Here is a 13,531-nt window from a genome sequence, read left to right on the forward strand (position 1 = left end):
AAACGTGAAACACTCTTGTTCAATATTTCCATCAATATCAGTGTATTATTTTTGTTTTCTACAGTTTCCGAGTGAAAAAGGGAAAAGGGGAAACAAAGCAGCAGCCTGCAAAATAATGGGAAACCCAGGAGACTTGAGCTCTCAGAGAACTTTGACAAGATATTTACTATATATACTGTATATACTGTATATTTATATATATATAGCAGTGATCATAAAGGGATAGTTCACCCAAAATTCAAATTTCACACATTATACTCCCTGTCATGTCGACTAAGAGCTGGGAGAAGTTTCAGAGTCCTCTGTGCCTTCTCTGAGTTACAGGGGGGGTCGGCCCAGCACTGCATGTCCATATGACGGTTGTGAATGGGGTTCACTTTTCTTCGTCCAAAAACACACACCAAAAAACATCCAAATACCTCCATAGTGCTCGTCTGTAATGTCCCTCTTGTATTGAAGCCCCGACATGAGAAATTGTTCCGGAAAAAATTAAATAAGTCTATATTTCAAGCTTGTTTGTAGCGGAAGCTCCCAGTGTCTCAGTTCACTGCTCTTCCTGTGTCAGTGCAAATCTCGCGTGATTTTCACTGACCAGCGGAACAATTTCTCATGTCGGAGAGGGACATTACAGACGAGCAGCATGGAGGTATTTGGATGTTTTTTGGTGTGTCTTTTTGGACGAAGAAAAGTGAGCACCATTCACAACCACCATACTGCCTAAAGCTAAAAAAGAGGCTATGCAAAGTACAGTGTTGTATCAAGCAATGTCATCATGGAATGCACTGCCAGAACACATTACTAAAGAAAAAACAAAACTAGGCTTTAAGAGGCTATTGAAATGTCACCTAACAGCCCAGAGGTAGAAAGGGCACATGTTAAAGACACACGAAGAGGGCATAAGCGTACACATACATACACATACATACTCACAGATGTTGATGATTAAGATTGTTGTTACTGTTTTATTTTATTTTTTAATTTTTTTCAAGTTGATGAATTAGATTATTATTTCTGTTTAATTTTATTCTTACCTGATTACACTTTATTGTTATTATATCTCTGATTATTGTTGCAATGGTTGTTATTATCATTAGTGTAAGCTTTTTTCTATTATTATTATTTGTATTTTTATTTTAACTTTTCTTAACATTTTATGTGATTTTACGGTGGACCCCAGGAAGATTAGTGGCTGTGCAGCTGCTAATGGGGATCCAATTGAAATAAACAAATAAACAAATGGACAAATACTGCTGCGCGCGGAGGACTCTGAAACTTCTCCCAGCCTTTAGTCGACATGAGGGTGAGTAGATAATGAGTGAAATTTGAATTTTGGGTGAACTATTCCGATAATGATGATGAGAAAAGAAAATATATTGATCACCAAAATTGTGCACTAATAGGAAAATTCAAACCCTGACTGGAACAAAGGTTTTGATTACAGGGGGAGCTGCCCTGCCAGGTGAGCTGTACATTACTCATGTCTATGTCATGTGTCTAGCATCCTTCAGAGTTCGATGGCAACCATGACGCCCACTGCAAAGCGGGGGAAAGTGACAAGCAGAAATTCTCGACAATAGGGCACTTTGGGCATCAAGGGGCAAAGGGGCAGGTGCTCAGTTAATCATTAAACTCACAGAGGGGGAGCTGAAGCTGAAGTTTTTACTCAGGTGAGTTCTGTCTTAATGATTCTGTTGTCTCTGTGTGGACTGTGGAGAAGATGAAGATCTGTTGGTTGTGTGAGGTGCAGTATTGACTTTAACCGTGTACTGGGTGTGTTTGTTACTTCCTGTTCTGTCAGATCTGGGTCTACTTACTGTATTTATGCGCTAACCGTGTTACTGGTTTCACTCTCAGACTGACTGAAGTACAGAAGATGAGTGGTTGTGCAGAGGAGGAGGGGGACACAGGAGAGACTCCAGGACCTGAAGACAGTAATCCATCTGAAGATGATCCATCCTCCAGTCATGAGCCTCCGGCTACAAGGTAAGAGACCTGCAACATCCAGCATTTTGTTTCTGTGCTGATGGCCGACAGTCCAGAGAAGACAGGAAATGAGAGCGAGAGAGTGAGAGAATCATGCATGCTGCAGTTTAATGTTTGGTACTTTGATCTGAACTCCACCAAGTCTCCTCACTATGAAGCATTTATCAGTTTGAGAGCTCTGTGACCTTTGACACTTACCAATTGGCTTTATGCACAGCTCCACAACTTCCTGATCTTAAGCCAGTTCCTTTATTTCCTGTCTGACATTATTGGACAAACTGATTAATCCAGGTGTATCTTGTTGTGAGGTCGTCATTACACACCTGATTAATCAGTTTGTCCAAAACAGGAAATAAATGAGCTGGCTAATTCAGGAAGTAGTGGAGCTGTGCATAAAAATTACTACAGTGGATGGATAAGCCCCCTGGTGAACATATTTAAAATTCAGCCTCTTCGCTCTTAGCGTCTGTGGGCTGTTGACAAAAATACTTGTAAATCTGAACTCAAATCTGCCGAAAACGTTCCTTTCAAACCTTCCAAAGGTCAGAGAGTCAGGAGATTTTGCACAAACAATACCCCTCCTCATGCTATGAACACTATATTATAAGCTCATGCTTCCTAGGAGGGAGGAGGGGGGAATGTGGGGGGAGGGAAAGGTTGTTTTCTGGAATAAAAAAAAATATTTGACTTGAGTTAACTTGAATCATTTGGACTTTGTTCAAAAAGAGCTTTCTAACTGTTCTGATTCCTCACTGTTTATTCACATTCTGTTGAATTAAATCAACATGGCTTAATTTCCACTCCTCGTGATCACAGTAAGACTGACAAAACACACATTAAGGTGTTGTCGTTGCGTTGTAGACACTCCCAGTGGCGCTGTTGTGCCCAGCGCAGGCGCCGGAAGTATTGACGTCATATCCTATCTATGATAGATAAATGAATGATTATAATTTAATATACACAAGTCTACAAGTTTTACTCTGTTTTCTTTGAATAAGCATCAATGAGCCGCGTAATATAAAGATGCCAGGGTGAAATTAATGAGTTTATAGTTTCCGTCGGCGGAAGCTGTCCGTCGGTGAATTAGGTCTGGGCTGTACATTTTTGTATGAATATACTGCAGAGACTGGCTCTGATCAGTTAAAATGAGGTCACATTGCAGTTTACATTGCTTAGAAGGGTTGAATAGTGTAACAGTTAACTCATCACGGCCGATCGGCCTCAAGGATTTTTGCGGGGGAAAGTGACAAGCAGTCGGATAAATTATCGCTAGAGGACTAATAAAACACAATTTGCTTTCATTCAAACACACATTTCTCGTTAAAAGTGTCATCAAAACAATGCCAAAATATGTTGAAAAACGTTGATATTGAACGTAATTTGGCTCACGTTAAACGAATGAGCAACGAAATGTTGGAATAGAACGTATTTTAGCCCAGAAACGTTCATTATGGATGTTTCTGGGGTTTGCAGAAACGTCCATAGTGAACATTTCCTGGTGGCGATTGGGTTGACAATAACATAGAGAAAACAGACAACAAATTTAGCAGGCAAAGGCCTGAGAGAACAAGTGCCTCCTCAACTGGGATTTGAAGGAGTCCAGGGTTTGTGCTTGGTGGAGATGTAGTGGGAGCAGGTTCCACAGAGTGGGAGCTTCCACACTGAAGGCCCTGATCCCAAAGGTGCATCTGCTTGTGCGGGGGATGGTGAGGAGATCCAGGTTGGCAGACCGCAGGTTCCGTGAGGGATGGTGAACATGGAGGATGTCGGTTAAAGCAGAACTATGCAGGAATTGGGCTGTAATTATTGTGGCTCAGAGTCACTGTGATGGTTGAGTGACCTGTTATGAAGTGAATGGGGTCTAGGCCAATGCGCTCACCCCCCCCACTGGCTGAAAACCGCACTTGCAAGATCAGTCGTCCGTCTCGGTGTTACAAATCTCGTCAATGGATAGAAGTATCGCGAGAAACTGCCTTACGGCAGTACGAGATAAGAACGCATGACGTCATGCATGTCACGAATCGTGATTGGTTTGAGTTCGGAAAGTCGGAGGAAACCATGGAAACATGAAATGTTTACTGATGAAGTTCAGCTTGTGGCTAACGGGGAGCTAATGCTAACACAGATACACACACCATGGGTCTTTTATAAGATAATGTAATACATCATGACACACACACACACACACCTTCGCGTTTTGGAACCTTTATTCCTGTGTGTGTATGTCTGTGTCTTTGTGCCTGTGTGTGGCTGTATTAGCGTTAGCTCCGTGTTAGCGTTAGCTCCGTGTTAGCATAGCGTTAGCTCGGTGTTAGCAGGGCTTAGCAAACAGCAGTAAACACAAGCACGTGTAGGGGGGGTGGAGGAGGTGGCGGCGGCGGCGAGGTTTTACGACAGTGACATGTGCCTCCCAGAACTGTGGGGGAGCTCCGGAGAGGGAAAAAAAGAGAAACCAACGAAGGAGCGAGCTATTTCCGGCCGACTTGCAAAGTTCTGCTTTAAATACTGAGGGGTCAGTGCTTGCAGAGATTTGTAGGTGAGGGTGAGAAGTTTGAAGATGATACAATATTTGATGGGGAGCCAGTGCAGCTGTTTGAGGGTGGGGGTGATGTGCTGCCAGGGTTTGGTGTGGGTGAGAACCCTGGCAGCAGAGTTTTGTACATGTTGAAGCCTGTCCAGAGTTTTATTGGTGACCCCATGGAGGATGGCATTAGAACAGTCCAGACGTGAGGTGATGAAGGCGTGAATGAGGGTTTCAGCAACAGAATCAGAGAGTGATGGCCGGAGTCTGGAGATGTTTCTGAGGTGGAAGAAGGCAGATTTGGTGACGGATTTGATGTGTGTGTCAAATGAAAGGGTTGCGTCTCTGAAACACCATCCAGCCTCTGTCTGCTCGCATCTCACAGTACAACGTCAACATGAAAGGTTGATGTGTGTGTCAAATGAAAGGGTTGAGTCCTCCTGAGAGGAGGAGGAAACGACCTGGAGGAGGTGACTCTAGTTTAAACAGAAATGTGTCCATGTCTTCACAGAGAGAGGAAGAGGAGTGGTGTCTCTGTGGACCAGCAGCTGTCCTGCTGTGGTCTCTGTCAGGACGTCCTGAAGGATCCAGTCTCCTCCAGCTGTGGACACTGGTTCTGCAGACAGTGCTTCACCTCAGACTGGGACCAGTCTGGTTCTTCAGGACCCCCCTCCTGTCCCCAGTGCGGACAAAGACCCAGAACCAGAGGTGGACTGCAGACAGCCAATCAGAGCAGCTCTGTGATGGACTGGACAGGTAAGTCTTTGTAGCTGTTGTGTCTTAAGCTGTGTTCACACCAAACGCGATGAACGCGATTTTTTCGCGCGACAAATAACAATCCGTCGCGCTATCGCTCGTGTTTTGACGCGTGACCGTTTTGTGTAAATTCGCGTCATCGCGTCATTGCGTCCCCCCTCCCCTCCCCTCTACTGTCAATCCAGCTAACAGGACGGATGTAAAAATGTGTTGAGACACAGAAAGTGCACTCATTTTACCGTAGGCTTGACAATGGACGAGGTGAAGCTGATCCTTGACGTCCTGGTCCTGGTGTAGCAGGTAAAAAAAACTCCACTCGTACCGTTGTACGGTACTTCAGACTGACTGTTGCTGAGTTTGAGGACTTGCTAGCTAGGGTTGGTGCCAGGATCTCCAGGCAGGACACCAACTAAAGTTACAGGCTCTTCATTTCAGCTGCAGACGCCTGTCCATCTGTCTCCGGTGAGTAGCAGTCGGTAGCAGTGTATTGTTGTGTCAGAATCTCAACGCTGATAGGCTGTCGCGTCACGGCGTCACGCGATGTCGCGTTAAAAGTTCAATATTTTCAACTCGGGCGTTGGTGCGATTTTCGCGGCATCGCGTCCATCGCGTCGCGTGTGACGCGCGTATCGCGTCGCCCGGCGCGATTTCGCATCTAATCGCGTCTGTGCATTGACTTTACATGTAATCTCGACGCGCGACAACGCAGCATCGCGTTTGGTGTGAACACCCCTTTACTCGTCAAATAACAACACAAACTCATCTGAACCTGAAAATGTAGGTATTTAATTAAACAAATGAAACCAACAGGTGTTTGCTAAATTATAAAATGTGTTAATGAACAATCACAGCAGTAATGACAGAGAACTCTAATGTAATGTTTTGGGGTTTTCGACTGTATATTTGATACTGTTGGACCCCAGAAAGAAAAGCTGTGGCTTTGCTGCAGCTAATGGGCATCTCAATAATAAACTAAGCTAAACTAAACTAGTCTGACAACACATGGACATGAACCTCGATGTGGTCCAGACTTCTCCACACTCATGTAAGCAACAAACTTCTTCTGTCATTTTGCTTCATTTCCGCCGTGTCATGTTCAGGTGTCTTCCTTCTAGTTTTATGTCTTTTACCTGACACTTGGCCTGTTTTAGGAGACGAGGCTCCAAACAAACCTCATCACTGGTTTCACTGCTGCTGCCAACTTTCTAGTTTGTTGCACCAGCTCATGATATGATCACATCTGTTTCTCAATGTCAGTTTTATTTGTATAGCCCATTTTTACAAACAGTTTGTCTCAAAGGGCTTTACATGGCATCATAACAACATCCTCTGCCCTTAGACCCTCACATCGACTGAGGTTTCTGCTTTAAATATGTCAAACAAAAACATAAAATGATATCTCCAGATTTTGGTAGTTATGAACACTCAATATTTTTGTAAAAGCAAATTAATATAAGATGAAATAAAGTTTTGTCAAGAGTTGTTGTGAAGAAAAGTAATTTTGTTATTGGTTAGATGTTTTCTATGATTGGAAAAATTCATCATGTGAAAACTGAGAACTACTTTCTACTCTGTAGTTTGTCCTTAGTGTTTTCATTAGTTTTGATTGGGTGGAGTGATAAGGTGCAGTGTGATGGCAGTGCCACCACAGCACCGTTTGTCTTGTTCTGGAGTGAACATTAAAAATGTGAACAAGTTATTCTGCAGAAGCTGAATGTCTGGGACCATCTCTGATGCGAAGATGATGATTAACTGAGTGATGACTTTCACCGTTTCTAATTTTCTCTCTTAAATAATGCAATCACATTGTCAGACTCTCTGTCTTCAGTCTGACTCTGTCTCTTCTCTCTCAGCAGATCGTGGTCTGCAGGAGGTTTTAGATCAACATAAGATCAGTCTGAGGAGCAGATGTGAACGAGTGACTGAAGGAACTGAGGGAACAGGAAGTGGAACAGGAAGAGGAACCCTCCTCAACAGGATCTACACTGAGCTCTACATCACAGAGGGACAGAGTGAAGAGGTTAATACCCAACATGAGGTGAGACAGCTGGAGACAACGTCCAAGAAGAAGACCCTCTAGGACACTCCAATTAGAGGTAAGATCTTAAGCCCGAGCCCGAGCCCGACCCGACCCGAAATGTCAATCATTACGTTCGGGTCGGGTCGGGCCGGGCTTCTCTCTCGCTGACTTTTTTTTTTTTTTTTTTTTTTTAATATATGTTTATAGAAATGTATAAACGATGTGTGGAGATACTAAACTGAGGAATACTTGTTATAAAATAAATAATTAGGGAAAAAAAAACAGAGAGGGCGCTGTAAGGTAATTGCTATTTAACTAAACAGGACAGGAGCCGCAGCGCAGAGCCAGAGCACGCTTTGAGCACGTGAAAGAGCCACTGCTGCATGCTTAGTGTCAGAGGCAGAGCCGAGTTAGTGGCGTGGGCCATGATGTGTAGGAAACACCGAGATTAAATCAGTAATCTTGTCACAACTCACTGTGATGTTGCTACACTAACATCACAGTGCGCCGACTTTGATGCGTTTCGAGGACCTGACTGAGTAGTTTGGCCACGAGACACCGTGGTCCACAAAAAAACAGAAGTCGCCTCATCACAACAACACTACTGTACTAAACTCTTGCAATGACAATTCAAAGAACTCCTTCCTGTCTCTGTCTTAGAGAGGTAAGATCTTAAGCCCAAGTCTGTCTATTATCCACCCCGTCATTGCTCTTCTTTGTCTCTCTGCGCGCTCTCTCTCTCTCTCTGCGCTCTCTCTCTCTCTCTGCGCTCTCTCTCTCTCCCTCTCCCCGTCTCTCTCTCTGCGCTCTCTCTCTCTCTCTCTCTCTCTCTCTCTCTCTCTCTCTCTTAAAGTGCCGCGCTAGATTCTTAAGGACGTACTCTGAGTCCTCACAAATAAAATATGAAATTTCGGGTTTGGTTCGGGCTACAAAATGGTATATGTATAACTGATTTCAGCAAAAACATTTGTGTGCTAACATGATAGAATAATCAAACTTTTCAGTTTAAATAAATCAGATCTGTTGAGTTGATCTGACGACTATTAGCTTACAAGCTTGTGTTTTCAGACTGAAGCAGCTCTAGATGTTCATTAAAGAAATATGTGTTTTGGTCGGCCATACAAAAACCTGCTTAACTAGCTTCAATTAGCTTAGTGTTGTTTGTTTGATTTTGGTTTAAGTTTTCCTGATACAAGAACTGCAATTAATGATTTGGCTCAACACTTTCTCAGACTAGCTTACATGTTTGCTTTGTTTTTTCTTTGTAACTTCACATAGCTACACAGATGTATTTGTTTTTTTTAATTTTAATTCAAATTTGGTGCTTTTCAGTTAAGTCATGTGCTGTTACTTAAAACATATATAAAAGAACAATTTATTATTACGTTCTCCTTAGGGCTACCATAAATTAGCTACATAAAACATGGCTAACGCAAAAAAGACAAATGAGGAATTAGCCTTTTCTAATTAAATAATAATTCTACATTTTCTTTCTTACAGTCTCCTGTTCAACCTGAGCATTTCTCCAGTGTTAAATACCAACTTTGACAAGACTGAGGACACAGACAGGGACTCATTCTCTGACCAGCTTACTGACAGGTAATTGTTTTATTATGTTTACATTATTTTTCTTTTTTTCTAACAAAGACACAATTACAGCAATTTGCTTTTCCATATACAATATAAAGACATATTAAGTAAATTAACTAAAAACTGCATACAACAAAATATCACCACTGATTTTCACCCAAAATCTATCAGTATATTAGCTAAATGCTTGTACATTAAACCCTGTGTTTAGCAGAGGTGTTGAACTGTAAGCCAGTATCATCATTTTACTGAACTCCACCTAGAGAAACACTAACAAGAGCCTTTTACAAACAAGATTGATTTGACTGATCTGCTGGTAAATTTCATTAAGCCTGTTAGTTTGGCGCTGCTTATCCTCTCATGGCATGAATGACGCCATGTTATCTTAGTGTGCTGGAAGTGGACTGTTACAGATGGACCAGGGGCCTCATTTATCAAACAGGGTGTAAAACTGCTACTAAATATTTGCTTACGGCGAAAAGATGAAAATGGCGTACACCCTAAATATTTACACCTTTTTCAGATCAATCAAACTGTGCGTACGCACAACTCTCCGCAATAAATCACACAGGACTCAAGAATGGTGCACACGTGAACACACCTCTTACTCCGCCCCCGGAACGCCTATATACAACTATATATGGTCAGCACGTGCATATTTAATTAGCCATGTGCTCTCTGTGGCGCAGCAACAAGTGACAACAAAGTGACAACGGAGACAACGGGCGGAGGACGGGGGAAAGAAGCGGAACTTCTCCGCTTCTCCGAAAGCAGATACACGGGCAATAAATCAGTCAGAAAAATGATCTTGCATTTTAATAAGCTACAATAAAAACAAAAACCTCCCAAATCTCAACAAAAGGGAGCAGAAAGAAGAAGAATCTTATGTAATCTGCCCGTTTATCCCAGAAAATCTTTTTTTTTTTTTTTTTTTTTTACCTAGATGTTAAAACAATGTAGGAAGCAGGACGATAGTTACCATTACTTTGCACGCCTTTCCACTACACAGTTACAGCTCTACTGGACTCGGTTTAGGTCATTTTCCATTAGGCTACAGCTGAGTCCTTCACAGTTCCTCCTCAGGGCCGCGTTGTCTCACTCTTTATTCTCTCCTCTCGTCAGCTCCAAACACACGTGCACCTCGTTAACTCAGGTGACAGATTAATAACAGTCTAGGCTGCAGATCAGTGTGCGCTGCTGCCGGTGTGTTTTTAAACTTGGATGGTTTGATCCTTGTCGGACGTCACACATAGCCTAATCAAAAAAGCAAAATCCACAATCCGCTCTGTTTATCAATTAACATAGAGTGTTATTATAGAGCGGGTTGGATTGCCAGCATCAACGGCCCACCACTACCACAATTACTTCAAAAAATCCTACTGTGCTCTTCTAAATGTAGCCTACTCCGCTCCGCTCCTCTCTCCCTCTCACACTGCAGTTCTCTGACTCAGCAACGGTGTCGCCAATTCCTCCTGTTCCTCAAAAAAGGCGTACGCCAGGGTCAAAATGGGTGTAAATGTCCGCACTTTTCCCCGTCAGTTTTTGGCTTGATAGATCCCAAATTTGGCGGAGAAAAGTGCGTACGCACAAAACGAGGGGATCTATCAAGCCAAAACCTGACGGGGAAAAGTGCGGACATTTACACCCATTTTGACCCTGGCGTACGCCTTTTTTGAGGAACAGGAGGAATTGGCGACACCTTTGCTGAGTCAGAGAACTGCAGTGTGAGAGGGAGAGAGGAGTGGAGCGGAGTAGGCTACATTTAGAAGAGCACAGTAGGATTTTTTGAAGTAATTGTGGTAGTGGTGGGCCGTTGATGCTGGCAATCCAACCCGCTCTATAATAACACTCTATGTTAATTGATAAACAGAGCGGATTGTGGATTTTGCTTTTTTGATTAGGCTATGTGTGACGTCCGACAAGGATCAAACCATCCAAGTTTAAAAACACATCGGCAGCAGCGCACACTGATCTACAGCCTAGACTGTTATTAATCTGTCACCTGAGTTAACGAGGTGCACGTGTGTTTGGAGCTGACGAGAGGAGAGAATAAAGAGCGAGACAACGCGGCTCTGAGGAGGAACTGTGAAGGACTCAGCTGTAGCCTAATGGAAAATGACCTAAACCGAGTCCAGTAGAGCTGTAACTGTGTAGTGGAAAGGCCTGCAAAGTAATGGTAACTATCGTCCTGCTTCCTACATTGTTTTAACATCTAGGTAAAAAAAAAAAAAAAAAAAAAAAGATTTTCTGGGATAAACGGGCAGATTACATAAGATTATTCTTCTTTCTGCTCCCTTTTGTTGAGATTTGGGAGGTTTTTGTTTTTATTGTAGCTTATTAAAATGCAAGATCATTTTCTGACTGATTTATTGCCCGTGTATCTGCTTTCGGAGAAGCGGAGAAGTTCCGCTTCTTTCCCCCGTCCTCCGCCCGTTGTCTCCGTTGTCACTTTGTTGTCACTTGTTGCTGCGCCACAGAGAGCACATGGCTAATTAAATATGCACGTGCTGACCATATATAGTTGTATATAGGCGTTCCGGGGGCGGAGTAAGAGGTGTGTTCACGTGTGCACCATTCTTGAGTCCTGTGTGATTTATTGCGGAGAGTTGTGCGTACGCACAGTTTGATTGATCTGAAAAAGGTGTAAATATTTCAGGTGTACGCCATTTTCATCTTTTCGCCGTAAGCAAATATTTAGTAGCAGTTTTACACCCTGTTTGATAAATGAGGCCCCTGGTCACATACACAGGACACGTCATGGACTGCAGACAAAGGTTTTCATTAAAAATTACATTGATAAAGATCAACATCCTAAAATTTTAAAATGCAATGTTTGTATCAGATTTTAAAAATACATGCAGTAGAATTACTATGGTAAAGAATATGGACATACTCATCAGCTAATCATATTAAAAACTCCCTTTTTATAATTGTTTTTTTTTTTATTTCAATCAGTCTGATAATTACAATAAACATAACAAAACAGCGCAGCTCTTGCCAGTCAGTAAAACTTGTAGCAGTACCTTCCTCAGTAAAGCCTCACATCACTGATCATTTAGATTGCTACCTGGTCTGCAGCTCTAGGCTTTCTGTAATACAAAAGAATTTCAGATTACACAATGTTGTCATTCTTTTCTATCTAGTTTAATGACACTATTAATTGGATTTGTAATGATGTTTTAAGCAAACTTATTTCAACAGACATCTTTCAGGCATTGGCCTTAATGATAACGATGAATAGTGCATGTCTGGCATACGCTAGCTGTGGATCAGATGCCAAGGTATTTCATAGCATTCGCAGTGGAGCTCTGACCTCTTGTGCCTCTTTGTGGAAGTGCAAAATCCTCATGCTCCACTGACAGTGCTGGTAATAACAAGCTCTGTAATACAATATCTTTGTAAGTGTGGCCTTTAATTTTAAACATTAAATCGTCTTGGAAGCCTCCTTTCACAGTTCCTCCATATTCAGTACTTTACTGCACTTTATGAACCCCTCAGGTGACTTTCCAGAAAACCGTCATACAAGTCCCTGTTGGAGCAGGTTTGGTGAAAAATTTTAAAAAGCGCAATGAAATGTTCCACACGGATCCATTTATGTGCTGTTCACGTTGGGACTGTGAAGGAACCCTCTGAAAGGATAAATACCAGACTATACTGTAGCATGTTGTAATATATAAAATTGGAGTCAGTGTCATCTTTAGATCTGCTCCTGCTGTAATTAATGTGTGTCTAGTTTTGCTTGGATATAAATCTAATGATGCCCAATAGTTCTATTATTTCACACGGTTCATGACCTTTTCTGCCAAACATCCCTGACACGGTCTTGTCGTTCCCGTCACCCTCCGTTGCTCGCAGCTAAAGCAGCAATGCCGTTAAATATTCCTTAATCCTTAAACACTGCTTTAACCTCTGTCATATGTAATGAAGCAGCAGGATAAGTGACCCTTTGCTCCACTGCTCTGTGGTACTGTTGCTAACTTGGACAAACAATCCCTCCTGGCATCACGCCGACATGCGGAACAATGGGAGTCTGTCACCGATGGTCTCTCAGAAGCCAGAGATAACTTTTGGAAACACTGGTAACATCATGCTTCGAGATGTCAAATGTAGCCGAGGACAAGCTGAAGCAGCGCTGCACAGCGGTCTTACCCCCAGACCTAAACAAAGACTGTCAGGTGCTCCTACAGCAAGTAACTCAAGAAATCAGTTTGCAGCTAGTACTTAACGTCACATCACCAATTACATCCGACTGCAAGGCAGCTGCAGTTATGCTCTTTATGTGTCTTTTGAATTTCATAGTTTGCTGCCATAAATTGCAAATGACACAGTAAAGTAGAAAACACATAAAAACTAAATGGAGAATATGATTTGACATATGTTTCTGATTATTACAAAGTAGCAAATATTCAGTCTACTGCTACATCAGAATTGATTAAACGATGTAAAAGCTTATTTAAGTTGACTCTAAAGACGCTCGTAATAGATATGAATAGTAACAAATATACATACACACAGATATATAAACACACATATAATTAAATTACCATGAAAACTATTTGGACACATTCTGTTATCCACCAGATGAATGACTACTTCAGTATACCAGTACCACCACTTTTCTTTTTGTTTACTGTGAAGACAGAATACAAGCACATGTGCTT

General features: G+C 42.2%; 1 protein-coding gene and 1 long non-coding RNA gene across 4 annotated transcripts in view; one reads left to right on the forward strand and one right to left on the reverse strand.

The window, feature by feature from the left end:
• The window catches only part of LOC146980736 (uncharacterized), a 63,780-nt gene that overhangs the window by 3,919 nt on the left and 46,330 nt on the right, over positions 1-13,531 (reverse strand). The gene's annotated exons all lie outside the window — the stretch shown is intronic.
• Positions 1,839-7,340, forward strand: LOC146980737 (uncharacterized). The gene is made up of 3 exons (XM_085787925.1): positions 1,839-1,983; positions 5,016-5,260; positions 7,117-7,340. The coding sequence occupies exons 1-3, from the start codon at positions 1,874-1,876 to the stop codon at positions 7,338-7,340; spliced, it is 579 nt and encodes a 192-aa protein (XP_085644051.1). The 5' UTR covers positions 1,839-1,873.

Source organism: Trachurus japonicus, chromosome 9, assembly GCF_045865225.1.
Source record: "Trachurus japonicus isolate A0001 chromosome 9, Traja_1.0".
Lineage (NCBI taxonomy): Eukaryota > Metazoa > Chordata > Actinopteri > Carangiformes > Carangidae > Trachurus > Trachurus japonicus.

What these genes read in the sequence shown, in the direction of transcription:
- LOC146980737 (XM_085787925.1), top strand. Translation starts at nt 1,874, where the DNA reads ATGAGTGGTTGTGCAGAGGAGGAGGGGGACACAGGAGAGACTCCAGGA. An exon ending in CATGAGCCTCCGGCTACAAG is followed by an intron (nt 1,984 to 5,015) that starts GTAAGAGACCTG and finishes ATGTCTTCACAG; the next exon opens with AGAGAGGAAGAGGAGTGGTG. An exon ending in CTCTGTGATGGACTGGACAG is followed by an intron (nt 5,261 to 7,116) that starts GTAAGTCTTTGT and finishes CTCTCTCAGCAG; the next exon opens with ATCGTGGTCTGCAGGAGGTT.